At 43.4% G+C, this 27246-nt stretch overlaps 1 protein-coding gene across 4 annotated transcripts in view; it reads left to right on the forward strand.

Moving 5' to 3' along the window:
* Positions 1-27246, forward strand: part of tatdn1 (TatD DNase domain containing 1) — a 67877-nt gene that overhangs the window by 13712 nt on the left and 26919 nt on the right. For all 4 annotated transcript variants that reach the window (XM_068031739.1, XM_068031741.1, XM_068031740.1 and 1 more), the window contains 5 exons: positions 14761-14904; positions 15058-15100; positions 16425-16510; positions 23558-23598; positions 26499-26575. In XM_068031739.1, the coding sequence (XP_067887840.1) occupies positions 14761-14904; positions 15058-15100; positions 16425-16510; positions 23558-23598; positions 26499-26575 (391 nt within the window). The remainder of the gene's footprint in view (positions 1-14760; positions 14905-15057; positions 15101-16424; positions 16511-23557; positions 23599-26498; positions 26576-27246) is intronic.

Below are 27246 nucleotides of genomic sequence, written 5' to 3' on the forward strand. Positions count from 1 at the left end.
GTCATGCACAGATGTGAATAGTAGTATGACTTGTGTATTAAAAAAGGAAAGTGCTGGAAATACTCAGCAGGTCAGGCAGAAGCTGTGTAGGGAGAAAGAGAGTTATCATTTCTGGTTGATGACCTTTCCTCATAACTAGAAAATGTTAGATATAGCATGTTTTAAGCAAGTACAGAGATGGCATGGTGAAGACAGAACAAAGACGAAGATCTGTGATCGGGTGGAAGGCAGGAGTGATTAAATATCTATATTTATTTTATATTTTTTTTATTTAGAGATACAGCACTGAAGCAGGCCCTTCGGCCCACCGAGTCTGTGCTGACCCAACAACCACCCATTTATACTAATCCTACATTAATCCCATATTCCTACCACATCCCTACCATTCTTCGACCACCTACCTACACTAGGGGCAATTTACAATGGCCAATTTACCTATCAACCTGCAAGTCTTTGGCTGTGGGAGGAAACCGGAGCACCCGGCGGAAACCCAAGCGGTCACAGGGAGAACTTGCAAACTCTGCACAGGCAGTACCCAGAACTGGGCCCGAGTTGCTGGAGCTGTGAGGCTGCGGTGCTAACCACTGTGCCACCCATATCAAAAGGGATGATGGTGCAAGACAAACGGGATTGGTAGCAGGACAAGTAAAGAAACAAAAGTTGGTTCTGGAGGAGCTGTTAATGGCAACAGCAGAATCATAACGAGCACCTGCTGTCCAATAAAATGGGAGCAGTGGTTATGATCTGAAATCGTTGAACTCAGCGTTGAATCCAGAAGATAGATGAGGTTAGTGCAGTTGATGTGGTCAACATGGATTTTAGCAAGGCTTTTGACTAGGTCCCACATGGCAGGCTGGTTAAAAAATAAAATCCCATGGGATCCAGGGAAATGCAGCAAAGTGGATACAAAATTTTTTCAGTGGCAGGAAACAAAGGGTAATTGTTGACGGGTGTTTTTGTGACTGGAGGGCTGTTTCCAGTGGTGTTACGCAGGGCTCAGTACTGGGTCCCCTGCTTTTTGTGGTATATATTAACGATTTGGAAACAAATGTGGGGGGCATGATCAAGAAGTTTGCAGACGACACAAAGATTGGCCGTTTGGTAGATAGCGAGGTGCCAGCTATAGGCAACGGGAAGATATTGATGATCTGGTCAGGTGGGCAGAAAAGTGGCAAATGGAATTCAAACTGGAGAAGTGTGAGGTGATGCATTTGGGGAGGTCAAACAAGGCAAAGGAATACATGATTAATGGGAAAATACTGAGAGGTGTGGAGGAAGTGAAAGACCTTGGAGTAAGTGTCCACAGATCCCTGAAGGTTGCAGGACAGGTTGATAGGTGGTTAAGAAGGCACATGGAATCCTTTCCTTTATTAGCCAAGGTATAGAATATAAGAGCAGGGAGGTTATGCTGGAACTGTATAAATCATTGGATCGGCCACAACTTGCGTACTATGTGCAGTTCTGGTCACCTCATTACAGAAATGATGTAATTTCACTAGAGAGGGTACAGAGGAGATTTAAGAGGATGTTGCCGGGGCTGGAAAAATACAGCTATGAGGAAAGAGTGGATAGGCTGGGGTTGTTCTCCATGGAACAGAGAAGGCTGAGGGGTGATCTGATTAAAATGTACAAAATTTTGAGGGGCCTGAATAGAGTGGAAGTGAAGGGCCTATTTACCTTAACAGAGAGTTCAGTGTCTAGGGGGCATAGATTTAAAGTGATTGGTAGAAATATTAGAAGGGCGATGAGGAAAAGTTTTTTTTGCCCGGAGGGTGGTGGGGGTCTGGAACGCACTGCCTGAAAAGGTTGTTGAGGCAGAAACCCTCAACTCATTCAAAGGAAGTCTGGATATGCACCTCAAGTGGATTATCTGCAAGGCTACAGACCCCAAATGCTGCAAGGTGGGACTAGAATGGGTGAAATGTTTTTTGGCTGGCATAGACACGATGGGCCAAGTGGCCTCTTTCTGTGCAGTAAACTTTTTATGATTCTAAGACTGTAAAGTACCTAATGGGAAGATAAGGTACTTCTGTTGAGCTTCATTTGGGACAGCCAGGGGACAGAGAGATCAGAGTGGGCTTGGGGCAGAGAGTTAAATGGAAAGGGACCGAAATCTCAGGGTCACACTTGCAGACAGAATGAAGGTGTTCAGCAAAGTGATCACCTTGTTGATCTCCCCATTCTAAAGGAGACCACATCGTGAGCAGCAGATACTGTATACTAAACTGAAAGCAATGCAGGTAAATTGCTGTTTCATTGGAAGGGTCAATGGGGTCCTGAATGGTGAGAAGTGAGAAGGTGAAAGCCCCCTTTTTCAGGTTCTTTACTTGCCTAAAAACTGTTAAATCTCTAACATTTTCCACTTCTGATGAAAGGCACTAATCTGAAACATTAATTCTGTTTTTCTCTCCACAGCTGCTGCATGACCTGCTGAGTATTTCCAGCATTTTCTGTTTTTATTTCAGATTTCCACCATCTATGAACATACGAATTAGGAGCAGGAGTAGGTCACTCGGCCCTTCGAGCCTGCTCTGCTACTCAATAAGTTCATGGCTGAACTGATTACTCCACATTTCCACCTATCCCCGATAACCTTCCATCCCCTTGCTTATCAAGCACCTATCTACCTCTGCCTTAAAAATATTCAAAGACTCTGCTTCGACCGCCTTTTGAGGAAGAGAATTCCAAAGATGCTTGACCCTCTGAGAGAAGAAAATTCTCCTCATCTCTGTCTTAAATGGGTGACCCCTTATTTTTAAACAATGACAGTATTTTGCTTTTTTTTTTATGACTTGAATGACAATTCCTGACCTGAAATTTGAGTGCACTAAAGCAAAACGGTACATGATGCACTCTGAAATGTTTTCACCTCTAGTTTGCATCAGTTGTGGTATATCATTTGATTTCTATAAAGTTAAATTTCAAAAGTACCCAGAGGATCTGGTGGACATCCTGGGAATTTCAAAAAATTTGATGAGAATGTCTTTAATTTTAAGAAAGCAGGAACTCATTTAACAGTGAAATTAAACATTAGCAAGTTTGCCAAGTGGAATTCTGCGAATGAAATAAATAACAAGAAAGAAAGTCTTGCATTTATATATGCCTTTCATGACATCAGCACATCCCAAAGTGCTTCACAACCACTAAAGTAGTTTTTGAAGTGCAATCACTGTTAGAGCAGCATGCAGCATAGCTAGTGGATACTGGTTTCAGGTTGTTAACTGCAGTATAATTCCAGCCGAAGAACTTGCTAAAATACATCCTTACTTTGCCGAATAGGAAAAGATACAAATCGGATGCAGAATCAAACTGACTTAGAATTTTAAAAGCTCTTTATACTCAAACAACTCTCATTAAAGATACAAGAAGTCCAGGAAGCCGGTGATTAGCCTTTTTAAAAATTTGTTTCATGGGATGTGGGTGTCGCTGGCCAGGTCAGCATTTATTGCCCATCCCTAATTGCCCATGACAAGGTGGCGGTGAGCTGCGTTACAAAGAACAAAGAAAATTACAGCACAGGAACAGGCCCTTCGGCCCTCCAAGCCTGCGCCGATCCAGATCCTCTATCTAAACATGTCGCCTATTTTCTAAGGGTCTGTATCTCTTTGCTTCCTGCCCATTCATGTATCTGTCTAGATACATCTTAAAAGACGCTATTGTGTTCGCATCTACCACCTCCGCTGGCAACGCGTTCCAGGCACCCACCACCCTCTGCGTAAAGAAATTTCCACGCATATCCCCCCTAAACTTTTCCCCTCTCACTTTGAACTCGTGACCCCTAGTATTTGAATCCCCCACTCTGGGGGGGAAAAAGCTTCTTGCTATCCACCCTGTCTATACCTCTCATGATTTTGTACACCTCAATCAGGTCCCCCCTCAACCTCCGCCTTTCTAATGAAAATAATCCTAATCTGCTCAACCTCTCTTCATAGCTAGCGCCCTCCATACCAGGCAACATCCTGGTGAACCTCCTCTGCACCCTCTCCAAAGCATCCACATCCTTTTGGTAATGTGACGACCAGAACTGCACGCAGTATTCCAAATGTGGCCGAACCAAAGTCCTATACAACTGTAACATGACCTGCCAACTCTTGTACTCAATACCCCGTCCGATGAAGGAAAGCATGCCGTATGCCTTCTTGACCACTCTATTGACCTGCGTTGCCACCTTCAGGGAACAATGGACCTGAACACCCAAATCTCTCTGGACATCAATTTTCCCCAGGACTTTTCCATTTACTGTATAGTTCACTCTTGAATTGGATCTTCCAAAATGCATCACCTCGCATTTTCCCTGATTGAACTCCATCTGCCATTTCTCTGCCCAACTCTCCAATCTATCTATATTCTGCTGTATTCTCTGACAGTCCCCTTCACTATCTGCTACTCCACCAATCTTAGTGTCGTCTGCAAACTTGCTAATCAGACCACCTATACTTTCCTCCAAATCATTAATGTATATCACAAACAACAGTGGTCCCAGCACGGATCCCTGTGGAACACCACTGGTCACACGTCTCCATTTTGAGAAACTCCCTTCTACTGCTACTCTCTGTCTCCTGTTGCCCAGCCAGTTCTTTATCCATCTAGCTAGTACACCCTGGATCCCATGCGACTTCACTTTCTCCATCAGCCTACCATGGGGAACCTTATCAAACGCCTTACTGAAGTCCATGTATATGACATCGACAGCCCTTCCCTCATCAATCAACTTTGTCACTTCCTCAAAGAATTCTATTAAGTTGGTAAGACATGACCTTCCCTGCACAAAACCATGTTGCCTATCACTGATAAGCCCATTTTCTTCCAAATGGGAATAGATCCTATCCCTCAGTATCTTCTCCAGCAGCTTCCCTACCACTGACGTCAGGCTCACCGGTCTATAATTACCTGGATTATCCCTGCTACCCTTCTTAAACAAGGGGACAACATTAGCAATTCTCCGGTCCTCCGGGACCTCACCCGTGTTTAAGGATGCTGCAAAGATATCTGTTAAGGCCCCGGCTATTTCCTCTCTCGCTTCCCTCAGTAACCTGGGATAGATCCCATCCGGACCTGGGGACTTGTCCACCTTAATGCCTTTTAGAATACCCAACACTTCCTCCCTCCTTATGCCGACTTGACCTAGAGTAATCAAACATCTGTCCCTCACCTCAACATCAGTCATGTCCCTCTCCTCGGTGAATACCGATGCAAAGTACTCGTTTAGAATCTCACCCATTTTCTCTGACTCCACGCATTACATTCCTCTTCTGTCCTTGAGTGGGCCAATCCTTTCTCTGGTTACCCTCTTGCTCCTTATATATGAATAAAAGGCTTTGGGATTTTCCTTAACCCTGTTTGCTAAAGATATTTCATGACCCCTTTTAGCCCTCTTAATTCCTCGTTTCAGATTGCGCCTACAATCCCGATATTCTTTCAAAGCTTCGTCTGTCTTCAGCCGCCTAGACCTAATGTATGCTTCCTTTTTCCTCTTAGCTAGTCTCACAATTTCACCTGTCATCCATGGTTCCCTAATCTTGCCATTTCTACCCCTCATTTTCACAGGAACATGTCTCTCCTGCACGCTAATCAACCTCCCTTTAAAAGCCTCCCACATATCAAATGTGGATTTACCTTCAAACAGCTGCTCCCAATCTACATTCCCCAGCTCCTGCCGAATTTTGGTTTAGTTGGCCTTCCCCCAATTTAGCACTCTTCCTTTAGGACCACTCTCGTCTTTGTCCATAAGTATTCTAAAACTTACGGAATTGTGATCACTATTCCCAAAGTATTCCCCTACTGAAACTTCAACCACCTGGCCGGGCTCATTCCCCAACACCAGGTCCAGTATGGCCCCTTCCCGAGTTGGACTATTTACATACTGCTCTAGAAAACCCTCCTGGATGCTCCTTACAAATTCTGCTCCATCTAGACCTCTAACACTAAGTGAATCCCAGTCAATGTTGGGAAAATTAAAATTTCCTATCACCACCACCCTGTTGCTCCTACATCTTTCCATAATCTGTTTACATATTTGTACCTCTATCTCACGCTCGCTGTTGGGAGGCCTGTAGTACAGCCCCAACATTGTTACCGCACCCTTCCTATTTCTGAGTTCTGCCCATATTGCCTCACCGCTCGAGTCCTCCATAGTGCCTTCCTTCAGCACAGCTGTGATATCCTCTTTGACCAGTAATGCAACTCCTCCACCCCTTTTACCTCCCTCTCTATCCCGCCTGAAGCATCGGTATCCTGGGATATTTAGTTGCCAATCATGCCCTTCCCTTAACCAAGTCTCAGTAATAGCAATAACATCATACTGCCAGGTACTAATCCAAGCCCTAAGTTCATCTGCCTTATCTACTACACTTCTTGCATTAAAACAAATGCACCTCAGACCACCAGTCCATTTGCTTTCATCATCTGCTCCCTGCCTACTCTTCCCCTTAGTTACGCTGACTTCATTATCTAGTTCCTTACAGGCTTTAGTTGCTACCTCCTTACTGTCCACTGACCTCCTCATTTGGTTCCCATCCCCCTGCCACATTATTTTAAACCCTCCCCAACAGCGTTAGCAAAAGCACCCCCAAGGACATTGGTTCCAGTCCGGCCCAGGTGTAGACCGTCCAATTTGTAATAGTCCCACCTCCCCCAGAACCGGTCCCAATGTCCCAAAAATCTGAACCCCTCCCTCCTACACCATCTCTCAAGCCACGCATTCATCCTGACTATTCTTTCATTTCTACTCTGACTATCACGTGGCACTGGTAGCAATCCTGAGATTACTACCTCTGAGGTCCTACTTTTTAACTTGGCTCCTAACTCCCTAAATTCTGCTTGTCGGACCTCATCCCGTTTTTTACCTATATCATTGGTGCCTGTGTGCACAACGACAACTGGCTGTTCACCCTCCCCCTTCAGAATGTTCTGCAGCCGATCTGTGACATCCCTGACCGTGCACCTGGGAGGCAACATACCATTCGGGAGTCTCGTTTTCGACCACAGAACCGCCCGCCTATTTACTCCCCTTACAATCGAATCCCCTATGACGATAGCCCTTCCACTCTTTTTCCCGCCCTTCTGAACAGCAGAGCCAGCCACGGTGCCATGAACCTGGCTACTGCTGCCTTCCCCTAGTGAGCCATCTCCCTCAACAGTCTCCAAAACAGTATACCTGTTGTGGAGGGAGATGACTGCAGGGGACACCTGCGCTGCCTTCCTGCTGTTTCTCTGCCTTTTGGTCACCCATTCCCTTTCTCCCTCAGCAATCCTAATCTGCGGTGTGACCAATTCGCTAAACATGCTATCCACTACCTCCTCAGCATCGCAAATGCTCCAAAGTGAGTCCATCCGCAGCTCCAGAGCCGTCATGCGGTCCAACAAGAGCTGCAGCTGGACACGCTTCCTGCACATGAAGGAGTCAGGGACATCAGCCGTGTCCCTGAGCTCCCACATTGAGCAAGAGGAGCATAACACGGGTCTGAGATCTCCTGCCATTTTTAATCTTAAGCTTAACTTAGTCTGAAACTTAGATAAATGAAAAAGGAACGAAAGGTTTTTACCAATCACACGATAAAAAACAAAGTAGAAAAAGCCTTACCTTATCTACATACCACTGAGTCCTTTTTTTTTGGTTAGAGGAGGAGGGCGGGTGGGAGACACTACCCGTGTAGTGTCTCGGGTTCAGAAACTGCCCAAATATATAGGGTTTTACTTACCCAGCAGCCCCTTGGTCCGCCGTAAACAAAAGGAAATTAAGTTTAATCTGAAACTGACCATCCCAGCTGCTCACTCGCTTGCACTCTCTGCTCCCGAATAAGCTGCGTTCTTGAACCACTGCAGTCCTTGTGGGGTAGGTACACCCACAGTGCTATTGGGAACGGTGTTCCAGGATTTTGACCCAGTAACAGTGAAGGAACGGCCATATAGTTCCGAGTCAGGATATTGTGTGGCTTGGAGGGGAACTTGCAGGTGGTGGTATTCCCAAGCATCTGCTGCCCTTGTCCTTCTAGGTGGTAGAGGTTGCGGGTTTGGAAGGTGCTGCCTGAGTAGCCTTGGTGTGTTGCTGTAGGACATCTTGTGGATAGTACACATTGCTGCCACTGTGTGTCGGTGGTGGAGGGAGTGAATATTTGTGAACGGGGTGCCAATCAAGCAGGTTGCTTTGTCCTGGAAGGTGTCGAGCTTCTTGAGTGTTGTTGGAGCTGCAGCCATCCAGGCAAGTGGAGAGTATTGCATCACACTCCTGACTTGTGCCTTGTAGATGGTGGAAAGGTTTTGGGGAGTCAGGATTCCTAGCCTCTGACCAGCTCTTGTAGCTACTGGCTACTCCAGTTCACCTTCTGGTCAATGGTAACCCCCAGGATGTTGATAATGGGGGATTCAGCAATCATAATGCCGTTGAATGTCAAGGGGAGATGGTTAGATTTTCTCTTGTTGGAGATGGTCATTGCCTGGCAGTTATGTGATGCAAATGTTACTTGCCACTTCTCATCCCAAGATTGGATATTGTCCAGGTCTTGCTGCATTTCTATACGGACTGCTTCAGTATCTGAGGAGTCGTGAATGGTGCTGAACATTGTGCAATCATCAGCGAACATCCCCACTTCTGACCTTATTGAAGGAAGGTCATTGATGAAGCAGCTGAAGATGGTGGGCCTAGGACATTATCCTGAGGAATTCTTGCAGTGATGTCCTGGAGCTCCGATGATTGACCTCCAGCAACCACAAGCATCTTCCTTTGCGCTAGATACGACTCCAACCAGCAGAGAGTTTTCCCCCTGATTCCCATTGACTCCAGTTTTGCTGGGGCTCCTTGATGCCATACTCGGTCAAGTGCTGCCTTGATGTCAAGGGCAGTCACTCTCACCTCACTGCTGAGTTCAGCTCTTTTGTCCATGTTTGAACCAAGGCTGTAATGAGGTCAGGAGCTGAGTGGCCCTGGCGGGACCCAAATTGAGCGTCAGTAAACAGGTTATTGCTGAGCAAGTGCCACTTGATAGTACTGTCAATGGCACCTTCCATCACTTTACTGATGATTGAAAGACGATGATGGAGAGCACCCTTCTTGAACTGCTGCAGTCTATGTGGTGTTGGTCCACCCACAGTGCTATTAGGGAATGAACAAAGAACAAAGATAATTACAGCACAGGAACAGGCCCTTCGGCCCTCCAAGCCTGTGCCGATCCAGATCCTCTCACTAAACATGTCGCCTATTTTCTAAGGTTCTGTATCTCTTTACTTCCTGCCCATTCATGTATCTGTCTAGATACATCTTAAAAGACTCCATCGTGCCCGCATCTACCACCTCCGCTGGCAATGCGTTCCAGGTGCCCACCACCCTCTGCGTAAAGAACTTTCCACGCATATCCCCCCTAAACTTTTCCCCTTTCACTTTGAACTCGTGTCCTCTAGTAATTGAAACCCCCACTCTGGGGGAAAAAGCCTCTTGCTATCCACCCTGTCTATACCTCTCATGATTTTGTACACCTCAATCAGGTCCCCCCTCAACCTCCGTCTTTCTAATGAAAATAATCCTAATCTACTCAACCTCTCTTCATAGCTAGCGCCCTCCATACCAGGCAACATCCTGGTGAACCTCCTCTGCACCCTCTCCAAAGCATCCACATCCTTTTGATAATGTGGCGACCAGAACTGTACGCAGTATTCCAAATGTGGCCGAACCAAAGTCCTATACAACTGTAACATGACCTGCCAACTCTTGTACTCAATGCCCCGTCCGATGAAGGAAAGCATGCTGTATGCCTTCTTGACCACTCTATTTACCTGCGTTGCCACCTTCAGGGAACAGTGGACCTGAACACCCAAATCTCTCTGGACATCAATTTTCCCCAGGACTTTTCCATTTACTGTATAGTTCACTCTTGAATTGGATCTTCCAAAATGCATCACCTCGCATTTGCCCTGATTGAACTCCATCTGCCATTTCTCTGCCCAACTCTCCAATCTATCTATATTCTGCTGTATTCTCTGACTCCCCTTCACTATCTGCTACTCCACCAATCTTAGTGTCGTCTGCAAACTTGCTAATCAGTCCACCTATACTTTCCTCCAAATCATTAATGTATATCACAAACAACAGTGGTCCCAGCATGGATCCCTGTGGAACACCACTGGTCACACGTCTCCATTTTGAGAAACTCCCTTCTACTGCTACTCTCTGTCTCCTGTTGCCCAGCCAGTTCTTTATCCATCTAGCTAGTACACCTTGGACCCCAAGCGCCTTCACTTTCTCCATCAGCCTGCCATGGGGAACCTTATCAAACGCCTTACTGAAGTCCATGTATATGACATCGACAGCCCTTCCCTCATCAATCAACTTTGTCACTTCCTCAAAGAATTCTATTAAGTTGGTAAGACATGACCTTCCCTGCACAAAACCATGTTGCCTATCACTGATAAGCCCATTTTCTTCCAAATGGGAATAGATCCTATCCCTCAGTATCTTCTCCAGCAGCTTCCCTACCACTGACGTCAGGCTCACCGGTCTATAATTACCTGGATTATCCCTGCTAGCCTTCTTAAACAAGGGGACAACATTAGCAATTCTCCAGTCCTCCGGGACCTCACCCGTGTTTAAGGATGCTGCAAAGATATCTGTTAAGGCCCCAGCTATTTCCTCTCTCGCTTCCCTCAGTAACCTGGGATAGATCCCATCCGGACCTGGGGACTTGTCCACCTTAATGCCCTTTAGAATACCCAACACTTCCTCCCTCCTTATGCCGACTTGACCTAGAGTAATCAAACATCTGTTCCTAACCTCAACATCCGTCATGTCCCTCTCCTCGGTGAATACCGATGCAAAGAACTCGTTTAGAGGTCCAGGATTTTAACCCAGCGACAGTGAAGGAACAACGCTGTATTTCCAAGTTAGGATGGTGTATGACTTGGAGGGGCACTTGCAGGTGGTGATCTTTCCATGCATCTGCTGCCCTTGTTCTTCTCGGTGGTAAAGGTCACGGGTTTGGAAGGTGCTGTCAATGAACCCTTGACGAGTTGCTCCAGTGCATCTTGTAGACAGTGCACACTGTTGCCATTCTGCACCAGTCGCGGAGGCGGTGAATGTTTAAAGTGGCTCCCAACTTTCCAGCCTTTGGACCTCTATTGACCATGACCTTCAGCTCAATCACCTCCACTTATAGTACCCTTGTCCCTATTAAAGTCATTACTCTCTCTCACTGGACATTCCCACTGGTACAACCTTCATCTCTGCTCCTTTAAGTCCAAGGGCACAGATTTGAATGTTTATGGCAGATAACTGGTTTAGCCATTCATTGCCAGAACCATGTAAAGCACTATCACGTCATGCTCTCCTCAGCCTAAACTGCTCACTATTCCAAGATCATCCTGGAACGCAAAGATAACCAACAGCTTCTTTTCACTACAAACTGTCGTCTTCAACCCATCTCTGCTGCTGCCTCTACCCTGACTTCCAACAAGTGTGCGGAGCTCATGAACCTCATTGTCACTAAGATTCATCCGTTCAGCTGCCTCTGCTGCTTCCCTCCCTTCCTCTAGCCAAACTTCCCTGAATGTTCCCATCCCTGCCCTAACTCTGAACTCACATCTTTCTCTGATTTCTCTTCTTTGTCCCTTCATACCCTTTCTGAGATCATCTTGTAGATGATGCCCACCTCCTGATCCCTCAAACCTGTTCTCCACAAACTGCTGACTACCAGTTACCCTCTTGGCTCCATGTTAGATTATCTTGTTAACCATTTTCTCTCCTCGGGTACTGTTTTCCCCTCTCCATCATATATTGGCACCTTCGCCCCCATCCTCAAAAAATCCATCCTTGATCCTTCTGACCTTGCAAACTACAGCCCCATCTCCAACCTCCCTTTTCTGTCAAGTCCTTGAATGGGCTGTTGCCTCCCAAATCCGTGCCCATCTTCCCCACAACTTCATTTGAACTGCTTCAGTTGGCTTTTGCCCCTGCCACAGTGTTATTAAATGGTGCTATTAAACAGAATTATTAGAATCCTAATTGACAGCCTATGTGACTGTGACAAGTGTAACTCTGTCTCCAAATCCTTCTTGACTTGTGTGCAGCCTTTGACATGGTTGATCACACTGCGCTGCTCCAACACCTCTCCTCCATCGTCCAGCTGGGTGGGACTGCACTTGCCTGGTTTCATTCTTATCTATCCAGTCATAGCCTAAGAATCACCTGCAATGACTTTGCTTCCGTCTCCCACACCATTACCTCTGGAGCCCCTCAGGGAACTATCCTTGGCCCTGCTTCCTTTTTCTCAGCTTCATGCTGTTGGTGACATTATTCAAAAACACGTCAGGTTCAACATGACAACACCTCTCTCAACCCATGTACTGTCTCTGAGTTTTTGCCCTAATTGTCCGACATCCAGTCTTGGATGAGAAGAAATTTCCTCCAACTAAAAATGGTGAAGATTGTAGCCGTTGTTATCTTCAGTTCCTCCCACAAGCTCCATTCCCTAACCACTGGCTTCATCCCTCTCCCTGGACACTGTCTAAAGTTGAACCGGACCCTTTGTAACCTTGCAGTCCTATTTAACCTTGAGATGAAGCTCCAACCACAAATCTGCTCCGTCACCAAGACCAGCTACTTCCACCTCTGTAACATCGCCCTTCTCTTTCCCCTTACCTCGGACTGTCTGTTGAAAGCCTCATCCATGCCTTTGTTACCTCTAGACTTGACTATTCAATGCTGTCTGGCTGGCCTCCCACTTTGCATCCTCCATAAACTTGAGCTCATCCAAACCTCTGCTGCTTGTGTTCTTACTCGTGCCAAGTCTCATTCATCCATTGCCCCTGCACTCGCTGACCTACATTGGCAAGGCCTCGGTTTTGAAGTTTTCAGCATGTTTACATATCTCTTCAGGGCCTCATTTCTTGCTATCTCTGTAACCTCCTAAGACATTCTGAGATTTCTATGCTCCTCCAATTCGGGCTTCTTGTGCTTCCCCGATTTTTAATCACCATTGGTGGCCGTGTCTTCAGCTGTCTGGACTGTAGGCTCGGAGTTCCCATCCTATGCCTCTTTGCCTCTCTATCTCTTTCTCCTCCTTTAAACGCTGCTTAAAACCTGCCTCCTCGACAAAGTTTTTGGTTACCTGTCCTAATATCTCCTTATGTTGTTGTCAAATTTTGTTAATTTTTTTTATTCCTTCGAGGGATGTGGGCATCACTGGCTAGGCCAGCATTTCTTGCCCATCCCTACGTGCCCTTGAGAAGGTGGTGGTGAGCTGCCTTCTTGAACCGCTGCAGTCCATGTAGGGTAGGTACACCCACAGTTCTGTTAGGAAGGGAGTTCCAGGATTTTGACCCAGCGACAGTGAAGGAATGGCAATATAATTCCAAGTCAGGATGGTGTGTGGCTTGGAGGGGAACTTGCAGCTGGTGGTGTTCTCCTGTATCTGCTGCCCTTGTCCTTCTAGTTTGTAGAGGTCGCGGATTTGAAAAGTGCCGTCTGAGGAGTCTTGGTGAGTTTCTGCAGTGCATCTTGTAGGTGGTACATACTGCTGCCACTGTGCATCTGTGGTATATGGAGTGAATGGGGTGTCAGTCAAGTGGGTTGCTTTGTCCTGGATGGTGTTGAGCTTTTTGAGTGTTATTGAAGCTGCAGTTATCTAGGCAAGTGGAGAGTATTCCATCACGCTGCTGAATTTTTTTTATTCATTCATGGGATGTGGGCGTCGCTGGCTTCACCAGCATTTATTGCCCATCCCTAATTGCCCTTGAGAAGGTGGTGGTGAGCTGCCTTCTTGAACCGCTGCAGAAAATGTGAGGTAGGTACACTGACAGTGCTGTTGGGAAGGAAGTTCCAGGATTTTGACCCAGCGACAGTGAAAGAATGGCGATATAGTTCCAAATCAGGATGGTGTGTGACATGGAGGGAAACTTGCAGGTGGTGGTGTTCCCATGCATTTGCTGCCCTGGTCCTTCTAGTTGGTAGAGGTCGCAGGTTTGGAAGGTGCTGTCTAAGGAGCCTTGGTGTGTTGCTGCAGTGCATCATGTAGATGGTAGATAGATCATCCCCACTTCTGACCTTATGATGGAGGGAAGGTCATTGATGAAGCAGCTGAAGATGGTTGGGCCTAGGACACTACCCTGAGGAACTCCTGCAATGATGTCCTAGGACTGAGATGATTGACCTCTAACAACTACAACCATCTTCCTTTGTGCAAGGTATGATTCCAACCAAGGGAGAGTTTTCCTCCGATTCCGATTCACTCCAGTTTTGCTAGGGCTCCTTGATGCCATACTCACTCAAATGATGTCAAGGACAGTCACTCTCACTTCACCTCTGGAATTTAGCTCTTTTGTCCATGATTGAACCAAGGCTATAATGAGTTCAGGAGCTGAGTGGCCCTGGCAGAATAAAACAGCATCTATGGGCAGGTTATCACTGAGCAGGTGCCACTTGATAGCACTGTCGATGACCCCTTCCATCACTTTGCTGATGATCGAGAGTAGACTGATTGCGGTAACGGCCGGGTTGGATTTGTCCTTTTTGTGGACTGGTTCAATAATGTTCCAATGAAGCACCTTGGGACGTTTTACTATGTTAAAGGTGCCATATGAATGCACGTTGTTATAGTTATATATACCTTGATAATTCCCTATGTTATTTTAGAATAACGCCTTAGTGGAATCGCCCCTTAATCTCCTCATCGCCAGGGAATATACCCTAGGTTTACAAAGTCTCTCTTGTAGTCATGGTGTATGGTTCTATGCAAAATTTGTTGCTGATTTCTATTTTATGCCGTTGCTTCACAGATACTTTCTACAGTACAATTGGCTGTCACCCCACACGCTGTGGTGAATTTGAGCAGAATAATCCAGAGCAGTACCTGTCTGATCTGAAAACACTGACCACAGAGAACAAAGGGAAAGTGGTGGCCATTGGGGAGTGTGGTTTGGGTAAGTTTAAGAAATGATTCCTGTTATGTTACAGGGTTGTTTTTGGCCTATTTTCTAATGGAACAGGCTGATAGCAGTTTTAGTAAGTGGACAGTATGTGAGGCTTATGATAGTACTAATGTTACTGATCCTTGTTATTTTTACTTTTTATAGATTTTGACCGATTGGAGTTCTGTCCTAAAGAGATTCAACTAAAGTAAGTGTTTAATTTTTTTTCTTCCCACAGACCACTTGAGCTACAGTGATCCTGTTCTTAGCCCAAATTCCTTTCTTAACCATAGACTATGGATAGCTACTACTATCTAATGTTCCTATAGTGATAGTAATGGCCAAACAGTAGTTAGAAAGTAATGAAAAGTCTCTGCGCTCAGAGATAGCAATCACTAGTGTAAGACTTTAAACAATTTTTGTTACGTCTATATTGTTCTCGCAAGCCAGTTATTTCTGATAATGTGCAATTAGCCTATTGGCCTCTGTGATGAATTGCCCAGATTTCTTTCAGAAAGGTATCATGACGTAAGTGGTCTCAGTTTTTTTTTCTTGCATTTGCAATTTTGGATAATGTCTTTTGCTGGATGATGCAACAACTTTAGCTCCATTTGTCAAGAACTTTGTTAAAATGAGGGCCTTTGGTCCAAAATAATTAAAGGTTATTTGTAAACCTTGTGTAGATCTTGGCCAGGTTAAACAACAAATATTTTTTGATTAATGCAAGTACAGAAAAGTAGATCATCACTGGTTTTGTGGGATTAATTTCAAAGAATAAAAACAGCTATAAAAGGAATATCTTGACAAACCAGGAATAAAGGCTGCAGGTAAAAGTTCAGAAATAAATGATTATAGAATAAAGCCCAGAGGAAATCATTGTCACTTGGTACACCAAGTACTGAGTTAACTTAATTTGTTAGCAATTTATTTATCAAGCCAAATTTTATTTAAATCATAGCTCCATGGTATTCTAAACAGGTTGGTTAAGAGAATAATGTAAGACATAAGTGCAATGTTGTAACTGAAGATGTGAAACATAGGTCACCAGCTCTAATGTGAAAAAGTATTCCCTTCATCTTAGGCATAATTGCTTGTATACAGTGTTTGCTGCTGACCAGTAATAGCAATCATTCTGGTTGGATAAATGAATTGCTATTAACTGTCCATTCTGACATCAAAACAATATTACTTTCTAACCCTGACTATTTTCTGTGTATATGATGCAAAAGACAAGCATTTGTTTCATAATAAGCCTACGTGATCGGAGATATTGGCCTCGGCTTTCTGTTCCTGTTCCTGTTCCCTCTCCGTTACTTTTTATTGAGAAGCATCTTTTTCTTTTGGCACCCAGCTCAAAGCAACTTCTCAACACTCTAGGATATATTGAACTTTTCTGTCATATCATTGAATAGCATAGGTAAGTTGACTTTAAGACCTTAACAGATAGCTGCTTTTTTTTTTCCTATGAACTGTTTTTCCTTAATTGATAAACCTTAGTATTGGAAATAATAAGATTTTTTTTTTTCTTTCAGATACTTTGAAAAGCAGTTTGACTTGGCTGAAGAAACTAAATTGCCCATGTTTCTACACTGCAGAAATTCACATCCAGAATTTTTAGGTATGATTGAAACTCCGCCATCTTATATCAAAATACTGGTTCTTCAATGGTTAAATGTTTCCCATAGTGTAATATTGGCCCTTACATACTAGAAAGGTTCTAGTTTGATCAGTGATGAATTAGCTGATCTCAACTAGGGTAGAAGTGGGATGCTGCAATTGACTCTGTGTTCTCCTAGCATTGAGAAGGGAAATGTCAGTGACAATTCCCTCTCCCAAGTGCTTGCTGACACCCCTACTGGATGTGTGTGGATGTTGATTACAGGCAGGACCAGGCTTGGCTATGATGCTGAAATAGTCCGCAATTGTTTCCACAACAAATAAAATTCATTTTTCTCTGAACCTTGAATGTATTGTAGAAAGTTTTTCAGCATGTATTATAGAAATGGAAATGAGAATAAACAAAGCTCCCAAAATGCATCTCTTTCATTGTTCCCTTCATTTCATCTTCATATTCTGTCATTAAACTTTCTTCAGCCAGAGTGGTCATGGCTTCAATTCTTCTTGGCTGATGCGCTTCATCATTGACTAGTTGACAGAGGTTTCACTTCTGGTGGGTAGTAATCAGTGTTTGATTTAATAGCTTTCCAATAAAATGTTGGTACTTCAACTATAGAGATAATCTAAGTTGTATGATATGTGGAGGAATACAGATATCTGGGGTAAGAAGTTCAGATGTTGTCACACATGCTGATTTCTAATTATGAAATGCTTGTATCATTGTATCAACTTTTATTTTTAAAATGTGCTGTAAAATTCATTGGGATTATTTTATTCACCAAGGCTCTATTCAATTGTAGCAAGACTTATTTACTCCTGTACTCAATTCCGCTTGCGATGAAGGCCAACATACCATTTGCCTTCCTAATTGCTTGCTGCACCTGAATGCTAGCTTTCAGTGACTCATGAACAAGGACACTCAGGTCCCTTTGGGCATCAACACTTCCCAACCCCTCTCCATTTAAGAAATACTCTGCCTTTCTGTTTTTTCTACCAAAGTGAATGACTTCACACTTATTCCCATTATATTCCATCTGCCATGTTTTTGTCCATTCACTTAGCCTGTCCAAGACCCTTGAAGCCTCCTTGCATTCTCCTCGCAACTTACATTCCAACCTAGTTTTGTGTCATCAGCAAATTTGGAAATATTACATTTGGTCCCCACATCCAAATCATTTATGTAGATTGTGAACAGTTGTGGCCCTAGCACTCATCCTTACAGTACCCCACTGGTAACTGCTTGCCATCCTGGAATGACCCATTTATTCCTACTGTCTGTTTTCTGTCTGTTAACCAATTCTCAATCTATATCAGTGTATTACCCCCAATCCCTTGTGCTCTAATTTTGTTTACTAACCTCCTGTGTGGGACCTTATCAAAAGCTTTCTGAAAATTTAAATATACCACATCCAACAGTTCCCCCTTATCTATTCTGCTGGTTACATCCTCAAAAACCTCCGACAGGTTTGTTCCCTTTCATAAATCCATGTTGACTCTGCCCAATGTTACCATTATTTTCTAAGTGTCCTTTTTTCACATCCTTTATTATAGATTCTAGCATTTTCCCTATGACTGATGTTAGACTAACAGTTCTGTAGTTCCCTGTTTTCTCTCTCCCTCCTTTCTTAAATAGTGGGGTTACAACAATTGCCACCTTCCAATCTGCAGGAACCATTCCAGAGTCTATAGAATTTTGAAAGATGACCACCAATGCATTTGCTATCTCTACAGCCACCTCTTTCAACACTCTGGGATATGGATCATAAGGTCAAGGGGATTTATCCATTAATTTCTCTAGTACTAATATTAATATCTTGCAGTTCCTCATTTACACGAGTCCCTTGATTCTCAAATTATTTGAGAGGTTTTTAGTATTTTCCTCTATGAAGACAGAAATGCTTAGCTTCTCTGCCTTTTCCTTATTCCCCATTATAAATTCTTCTGACTCTGCTTGTAATGGATTCACATTTGTTTTTGCTAATCTCTTCCTTTTTACATACCATAGAAGCTTTTACAGTCCGTTTTTCTGTTTTTCGCTAGTTTACTCTCATTCTATTTTCCCTTAATCTTTTTCTTGGTCCTCCTTTGCAGAATTCTGAAATGCTCCCAATCCTCAGGCTTTCATTTTTTTTGGACAACTTTTTACACCTCTTCCTTTGTTGTAATACAATTCTTGATTTCGTTCCATAGCCACAGTTGGAACACTCTCCATGCTGGGTTTTTTTGCATTGTAAACTATGAATTAGTTCTTTAAATGTTAGCCATTGCCTGCCTACCATCATAACTTTAATGTAGTTTCCCAATCCACCATGGCCAATTTGCCACACATACCTTCATAGTCTCCCTTGCTTAGATTTAAGACCCTAGTTTCTGATTGAACTACATCACTTTCAAACTTAATGTAAAATTCTATCATATTATGATCACTCTTTCCTAAAGGCTTCTTCACAACAAGATTATTCATTAGCCCTTATTCATTGAACAATACTAGATCTAAAATAGCCCATTCCCTTGTTGGTTCCTCAACGTACTGCCCTACAAAACCATCTCGTATACGTTCCAAGAATTCGTCCTCCATGCATTAGTATGTTTACCCAGTCTGTATGTAGATTGAAATGCCCCATGATTATTGGATTACCTTGTTCCACGCACCTCTAATTTCCTGATTTATACTGTGATTTACTTACCACTGTTCTTTGGTGGCCTGTAAAGAACTCCGACCAGTGTTTTCTGCCCCTTGCTGTATCTTAGTTCCACCCAAACTGATTCGACATCTTGATCTTTAGAACTAATGCCCTCTTTAATTAACAGAGCTACCCCACTTCCTTTTCTCAGCTTCCTGTCCTTCCTGACTGTCACGCACCCTTGGATATTCAGGTCCCAGTTTTGATTTCCTTGTAGCCCTGTCTCTGTAATGGCTGTCTGGTCATGCATATGAGTTTCTATTTCAGCATGTTTTATTGTGAATGCTGTGGGCATTCAGACACAGAGCTCTTAATTCAGTTTTTTTAAACTATTTTTGTAAACTTTGGCCCTATCTGCTGGCACACTCTTAAGTTTGCAAGCACTGTCCCTTCCTGCCATACTCTGATTATCATTGCCTTTATTGCTACTTTGATCTATAACCTTGCCATTTCCCTTTAATTTACTCAATCTTTCACGACATGATCCCTTCACCAGCCCCTCTCTACTTCCCTGGCTATATGACTCACTAGAACACTAGTCCCAGCACTGTTCAAGTGAAGGAATGTTCCACTTGAGTGGAAGAAGAGGATCGCAACTTCACAGGACTCTGGGACACAGCAGGGTAAGTATGTGGCAGCAAAGCAGAAAGTGATGGGGAAACTCAGCAAGTCTGGCAGCATCTGTGGAGAGCGAAGCAGAGTTAACTTTCAGGTCTATGAACTTGGACCTGCTGAGTTTCCCCAGCACTTTCTGCTGCCAGATTGACAGCAGCCCCACTCTTCAATCGTGAGGTAAGTATTTCTTTGACAGTTGTCAGGAAGCAGGAGCTGCGCTAAATGTCCCGCCTCTCCCCACGTAATATTGGGGGGGGGGGGGGAGGTGGGGTAGGTTGAGTGTCACAGCGATGCTAATGAGCCCCTGCGCGTAATATCGCGGGGCCTCTGTGGCGGCCGCTCAGTGCGGGCAGGCCGCCGATGTGCAGCGCGCTATTAAAATTCAGCCAGTACAAAGTAATTGTTTAGTTTCTCCACCATTTCCCCATTCTCCATTGTAAATTCCCTTGTCTTTGCCTGTAATGGACCCACATTTGTCCTTGCTAATCTTTTCCTTTTCACATACCTGAAGAAACTTTTACAGTCTGCCTTTATGTTTCTCACTAGCTTGCATTCATATTCTGTTTTCCCTTTCTTTATCAGTTTCTTGATCATCCTTTGCTGGATTCTAAATTGCTCCCAATCCTCGGGCTTACCCCTTTTTCTGGCAACCTTTAAAAGTCACTTCCTTTGATCTAATGCAATCTTTAACTTCTTTTGTTAGCCCTGGTTGATTCATCTTTCATGTTGTGTTTTTGTGTCTTAGAGGAATGTATATTTGTTGTAGACCCTGTAATACTTCTTTAAATATTAGCCATTGCCATCAAAGCTTTTAGTGTATTTTCCCAATCCACCATAGCCAACTTGCCCCTCATACTTTCATAGTTTCCTTTGTTCAGATTTAAAACCCTAGTTTCAGAATGAGCTGTATCACTTCACAATTAAATTTCACAATTTGTCATGGTCACTGGGTTGTTAGTCCAGTATCATAACCACCAAACTACCATTGCCATCCACTGGAGTCAGCCATGTTTCTAATTTTCCTAATAGACAATGGTTCTCAACTGGTCCAACAGCTTGTATACTTCGTCACATTACTCCATTTCTACATTGTCAATCACTACTGAAACTACAACTTCTGAGCTGTGTTGTTCACAGATATGTGCCTTTAGTTTTTCAATTGTCTTTTGGTGTCCGAACTATATTTGTTGTTTTTTTTCTACTTCTGTTTCCGTGGTTTTCTGTATCCTTCAGCGCAAAACTCTGTTTCTGAAAAGTGAGATACTTCAAGTAATCTTTTGAGAAAGTTGATAGCCCTGAATTTGCTGTAATTGTTTAATCATATTTTGCAGTGAAAGTTGTTGCAAGTGAGAGATGGAAACAGAGTCTGTGATCTGATTGAACAGGGCAAACAACTGTGTACCTCCTTAGCCAATCAAATTGAAGGATTGCAAAACAAACCATGCAAAGTCTGAACAAGGAAGTGCAAGTTAGAATAGTGAATTCACTGTCAAATCAGTATAGAAAGAAAGTAACAAAATACATTTTTAAAAAACTTTTTATAAAATCTCTTAACAGCAGTTAAAACCTGAAAGAATGGGACCCCAGACTTGGAATAGTTAATTTTCAGTGCCAGTGAGTTTTACTGGCAGTAACTAACATGCATCACATCATTAAAAGGGTACTTAGACTGAAATCGGCAAGGCTGACTTTCTGTGGCAAGTTTAGTTTGTATCTACTGTGCAAGTACAGGAACTTTGTGTTCAATGCATTTGATTGTTGAGTCAGACAGTGAGATGTTGTTTACATGAAGCTAACAGTGGAGAGGCGCATTTCGAACAGCAACTTTTGTATCTTTGTGTTTTAACTGCCTTCCCCTGAAATTGCTGTGCAATTTGTGCATACGTAATGGTGAACACAGTTAGTCTCACCGTTATTTTGACAGAGAATTCGGGACATTGTTTCTGCACCAATAAGGTGAGAACTTGGTACTCCTAACACTCTAGTGCTTACAACAATGAACTCAAAAATCATTTAATATACATTGGTTGTAAGAAACAGGCAGAACAATGCAGCAAACCAAGCATGATAAACCCAGCAACGAAAGGTCAGTCAGTTCAACCTCTGTGGTGGGAAAGATTTTAGAAACAATAATCTGGGACAAAACTAACAGTCACTTGGACAAATGTAGATTAGTTCAGGAAAGCCACCATGGATTTTGTTTTAAGGGCAAGTCGTGTTTGACTATCTTTCTTGAATTTTTTGATGAGGTAACAGAGATTGTTGATGAGGGTAAGGCAGTTGATGTGGTGTACATGGGCTTCCAAAAGGCATTTGATAAATTGTCACATAATAGGCTTGTCAGCAAATTGACAAAGTAGATGGGGAGAAACGGTTCCCAATGGCAGAAGAGTTGAGAACCAGAGGACACCGATGTAAAGTGTTTGGCAAAACAACCAGAGGCGACATGAGGAAAACCTTTTTACTTAGCTTGAGAGTGTGGTGGTGTTAGATTCAATCATGGCTTTCAAAAGGAATTGGATAATTTTGTGAAGAGAAATTTGCAGGGCTAGGGGAAAAGGCAGGCGAATGGGTCTAGCTGAGTTGCTTTTAGAGAGCCAACATGCATGTGACTGGCCAAATGGCCTCCTTCTGTGCTGTTACCATTCTGATTCTATAAACAACTCATGCCACACCAGTTCATTCACAGTGGCACCAGCAAACTGAAATCAAAAAGTTACTTCTTTACCTAGCATGTGAGCTAGCCAGTGAAAATAATGAAACCCCTGGACTTTCATTGCCAGAAACTGCTCATCAACTACAGTGCATTGGGAAATTGAACCAGAAGTTACTGTTTGAATTGTATTCTGTAAGGCTACTGCAAGCTGGATGAAATGTTAAACTGGGTTGCATTTGTGGGGCATAGGTTGAACAGTGTAGACATAGTAGTTGTTGATCTGAGTGCATTTAGTGTTGGCATGTAGTGATATTTGTGGGACATTGGTACGGTATTACATTTGTGGTAAATTTTGTGCTGGGAAATGGAAATCATCTTGACATCTGTGTTGCTTTATTAATGCAATATTTTGCTGTTTTGTAATACTTGAGCAAAAGTCTTTAAAAAAAAACCACAAGATTTCCTGAAGCTGGCAAAATATGTAACTGTACAGAAATCACTGGAACTCAAGTGGTCAGCTGCCTTCAAGTTACCAATCAGCTGTGGTAGACTGCTAAATAATTGTGTGCTTTATAACAAAAGTGTGGAAGGACTGGAATGACAATCTTTTTCTGTTATATTTTACCTTTCTCCATTAAAATAACATTACTGATTCCCTCACATTAAAATTATTTTTTGTTCCTCTTCAGTTTTATTGACCCATGCTGACTTCTTGGACAATAAGGACAGGCAGGCTATCTGATCTCTGGCATCTGCCAGCGTTGCAGTGTACTTGTCAAGTGGAGTTTGTTTCAGCTTCGGTACTGATTTGCTCTTGGTATTAATTTACTTTGTCATCTTAGAGAGGTGTCTCACCTACCTGTGAAAACCTGACTAAGTGGCTAAGTTCAGAGCATTTGGGAATGAAACCCACTTGATTTCTTTACCTTAATTTTTGTTTTCTCTACTATGATTTTTTTTTAAAGTTAATTTTTTACAGAATCATATAAACAAATAGTAAATCCTTTCTGATGCCGATGTCTCGGGTTGAGCAAAATACACTAGGTGTGATCTGTAATAAAATTCGTAACCTTTTCAACTGCTTCATTTGTAGATATAATGAAGAGAAATATGGACAGATGTGTTGGAGGAGTGGTAAGTCTAACTAATGCTTATGTCAATCTATTTGGCTCATTATAGAGAATTAGGAATTTAATTTTCACAATGCACTCTTTGTGACATGAACTTACTCTACAGCTATAGTTCAGGAATTGCGTAGAAAGACTCCAAACCAGTAAAGAGGTTTACTGATTTTAATTAAGTGGTGGAAATGTAAGGTCCATGTGAATGATAAATATAAGGATACACAAATATCACACATGGGGTAAATTTTTGTCTTCATTGCATGGGCAGTAATGTGACTGAGTGGATTGCCTATTATAAAAATCAATGGAATCTGAATCTGGTGAATTCTGTACATGTGATCCACTCTGGCAAATTACCACCTATGTGGTGAAAGCGAAAATTTACCCATTGGACTTTGGAATTGAACCACCATTGCATTAAAAACAAACATTGTTGGCTAAGGTATGTTAAGTATTGGATCATGTAAAACAAAAGAATTTGCATTTGTATAGTGTCTTATTGCCTCCTCAAGGGGCTGGATTTTACCAAGACCTCGACTTCGGGCTCTGTGGCGGGGGTGGGGTGGAGGGTGTGGGGGGGCGAAAGATGGCACCGGCAGCAGTCTGCGACAGAGCCCAGGTCGAGAGGGCCTGGTCTGATCTTCCAGGCGGCGGCGAGGCTCCATGGCAGCCTCCCCACCACTGGGCGATGGGACCTGGATTTCAGTATTTAAATTAATTACGTGCATAAATTTAAATGGACATACCTGCAATCTTGCGGGTCCACTATGACCTTTGGCTTGGTGGCCGGTACTCCCACGCCTTCAATTTCCCTTCTGGGGAAAGGAAGCGTGACACTGGTGAGGAGTGGGGAGGTGGTAAGATTTTCAGTGCGATGGAGGCCATGGGGTCAAATAAACATAATGGAAGTAGGGGATGGTGGGAAGGGGTGAACTTCAAACTCTGTGTAGTCTGGGAGGGGGAAGGTCAGATTTGAAAGTTGTGTTTTAGTGAGGGAGGGCAAATAGTTAAGGTAATTGTTATTGACGGTTGGGAAAGGAGTGTTAGATATTTATTTAATAAATCGGGGTTGGTTGGGTGTGGGCTGCCCGGGCTATTCAAATGAGCTGCTGTGTGTGAGCTCAGCAGCGAGATCAGCGGCGGGCTTTTAAAATCCAGCCCTGAAAGCGCTTTATGATTGATGAATTACTTTGCAGTGAAATGACTGTTGTTATGTAAGCAAATAGTTGTAGGACAGCAAGGTCCTACAAAAAGAAAATAAATGAATGCCTAGGTAATTTGTTTTTGTTAGTGTTGCTGGAGAGAAGAGTGTTGGCAGAGTTTAACATCTCATTTGAAATTCGGCATCTCCATCAATGCAGCACTCCCTCGGTACTACACTAGAGTGTTATCCTAAATGTTGTACTCCAATCCATAGTGGTATAAAATACAGATGTCTCCTTAAAGTAATGTGTGAAAATCCTTTCTCCCCCTAAATTTGATACAGGCCATATCTGATATTTTCCACTTCTGGCAGCCCACAATTTCAGCTCCCCATTCATTTTTAATGGATAGAAAATTGTGGACTGGAGAGCACACAGTGACAAAGCTCTGGGCCTCTTGTCATTTAATCTGTGTATTTTATTCAATACTCTGATCCTTTTGTTTGCCTGGGTCTTATTTATTCTGTCAAACCTTTACGTATCTTACATCACCTTTGTTTTTTCTCAACTTCTTGTTCTCTCCAACTCCCTTTCTGTATTGATCCTCAGTCTGCCTCTATAGATTGTATTTTGGTTTTCTTTTCTTATTCTTTAAACTTTATCAGATGACATGTGGATCACCTGCCCCAATCTATGTGACCTTGCAGAATGCTTAAGTTGTCAAAGCTGAAACCTGATTGGAGCCTTGGCCAATGTGGTCAGTAGGTGCAATCTTGGTGCGTTAGCTGATGCTAGGATGGAAAATTTAGAGTAACAAATAATCAAAAACTTATTTATCATATTAACTATCCTACTTAAAATTATAATTTCTTCTTTGGCCTCCTTATCTCGAGAGACAATGGGTAAGCGCCTGGAGGTGGTCAGTGGTGTGTGGAGCAGCGCCTGGAGTGGCTATAAAGGCCAATTCTAGAGTGACAGGCTCTTCCACAGGTGCTGCAGAAAAATTTGTTTGTCGGGGCTGTTACACAGTTGGCTCTCCCCTTACGCTTTTGTCTTTTTTCCTGCCAACTGCTAAGTCTCTTCGACTCGCCACACTTTAGACCCGCCTTTATGACTGCCCGCCAGCTCTGGCGACTGACTCCCACGACTTGTGATCAATGTCACAGGACCTCATGTCATGTTTGTAGACGTCTTTGAAGCGGAGACATGGACGGTCGGTGGGTCTGATACCAGTGGCAAGCTCACTGTACAATGTGTCTTTGGGGATCCTGCCATCTTCCATGCGGCTCACATGGCCAAGCCATCTCAAGCGCCGCTGACTCAGTAGTGTGTATAAGCTGGGGATGTTGGCCGCCTCGAGGACTTCTGTGTTGGAGATACGGTCCTGTCACCTGATGCCAAGTATTCTCCGGAGGCAGCGAAGATGGAATGAATTGAGACGTCGCTCTTGGCTGACATACGTTGTCCAGGCCTCGCTGCCATAGAGCAAGGTACTGAGGACACAGGCTTGATACACTCGGACTTTTGTGTTCCGTGTCAGTGCGCCATTTTCCCACACTCTCTTGGCCAGTCTGGACATAGCAGTGGAAGCCTTTCCCATGTGCTTGTTGATTTCTGCATCTAGAGACAGGTTACTGGTGATAGTTGAGGTGATAGTTAAAATTATAATTTATTGTCTCATAAAAGCCATCACTTGATAATTAGTGGATTTTAAAAGCAAGAATTATTAAAGAGTGATTTGTAAGTTTTAAAAATCAATTTTCTTTAGGTGCACTCTTTCGATGGTACAAAAGAGGAAGCTGCTGCACTTCTAGAACTGGGTCTCTATATTGGAATCAATGGCTGGTAAGTTTTAACGTACAATTTCAGTTGTGCTTACCGTGAATTTGTGGCCTTTAAAGTACACGAAGCAATGATTTCCTTGCAGCTAAAGTCGGAAACAGATTGAAGTCAGAGCCTGCTAGTCACTTCTTCATTAAGCAGGGTCCTGTTAGCTACAAGGGGAAGGGGAACTGTAAGGCAACAACAAAAGGTCTTCAAAGAGGTACTTGACATCTCTTTGGAGCAACCAAGAGCTGTTGGAAGGATGAATTATGATGCAGCAAGTCATGAGGATTATTAGACAGATGAGCCAGGATCAGTGGGTTGTATCCATAGGGTTGTACAATTATATGAAAGTGATCCACCAATCATGGTCAGTCTAGTGCACATGACAAGCTATCTACTAGAACTGTGATGCATCGTCAGCACCCAGAGAGAACATTATTTTGAAGTGGCATATGACCCAACAGATCATAGTAAAGGACCATTTACATGGAGATTGAAACAGCCAGTGGAGTACACTAAGGACTTCGAAGATCTTAATGAACCAGTTGAGTGGGAAGAAGTAGACTTTGTACTGTGCTGCTTAGTTAACAATAGAAAAGGGGATGTGGATGCGATCCCTTTCAAATTTTTAAAGGCTGTTCTAGACATGAGGAGGGAGTGTCAGCAATGGTTTTGGAGAAGACTGCCAG

The sequence above is a fragment of the Heterodontus francisci genome, chromosome 5, assembly GCF_036365525.1.
Source record: "Heterodontus francisci isolate sHetFra1 chromosome 5, sHetFra1.hap1, whole genome shotgun sequence".
Taxonomy (NCBI): Eukaryota; Metazoa; Chordata; class Chondrichthyes; order Heterodontiformes; family Heterodontidae; genus Heterodontus; species Heterodontus francisci.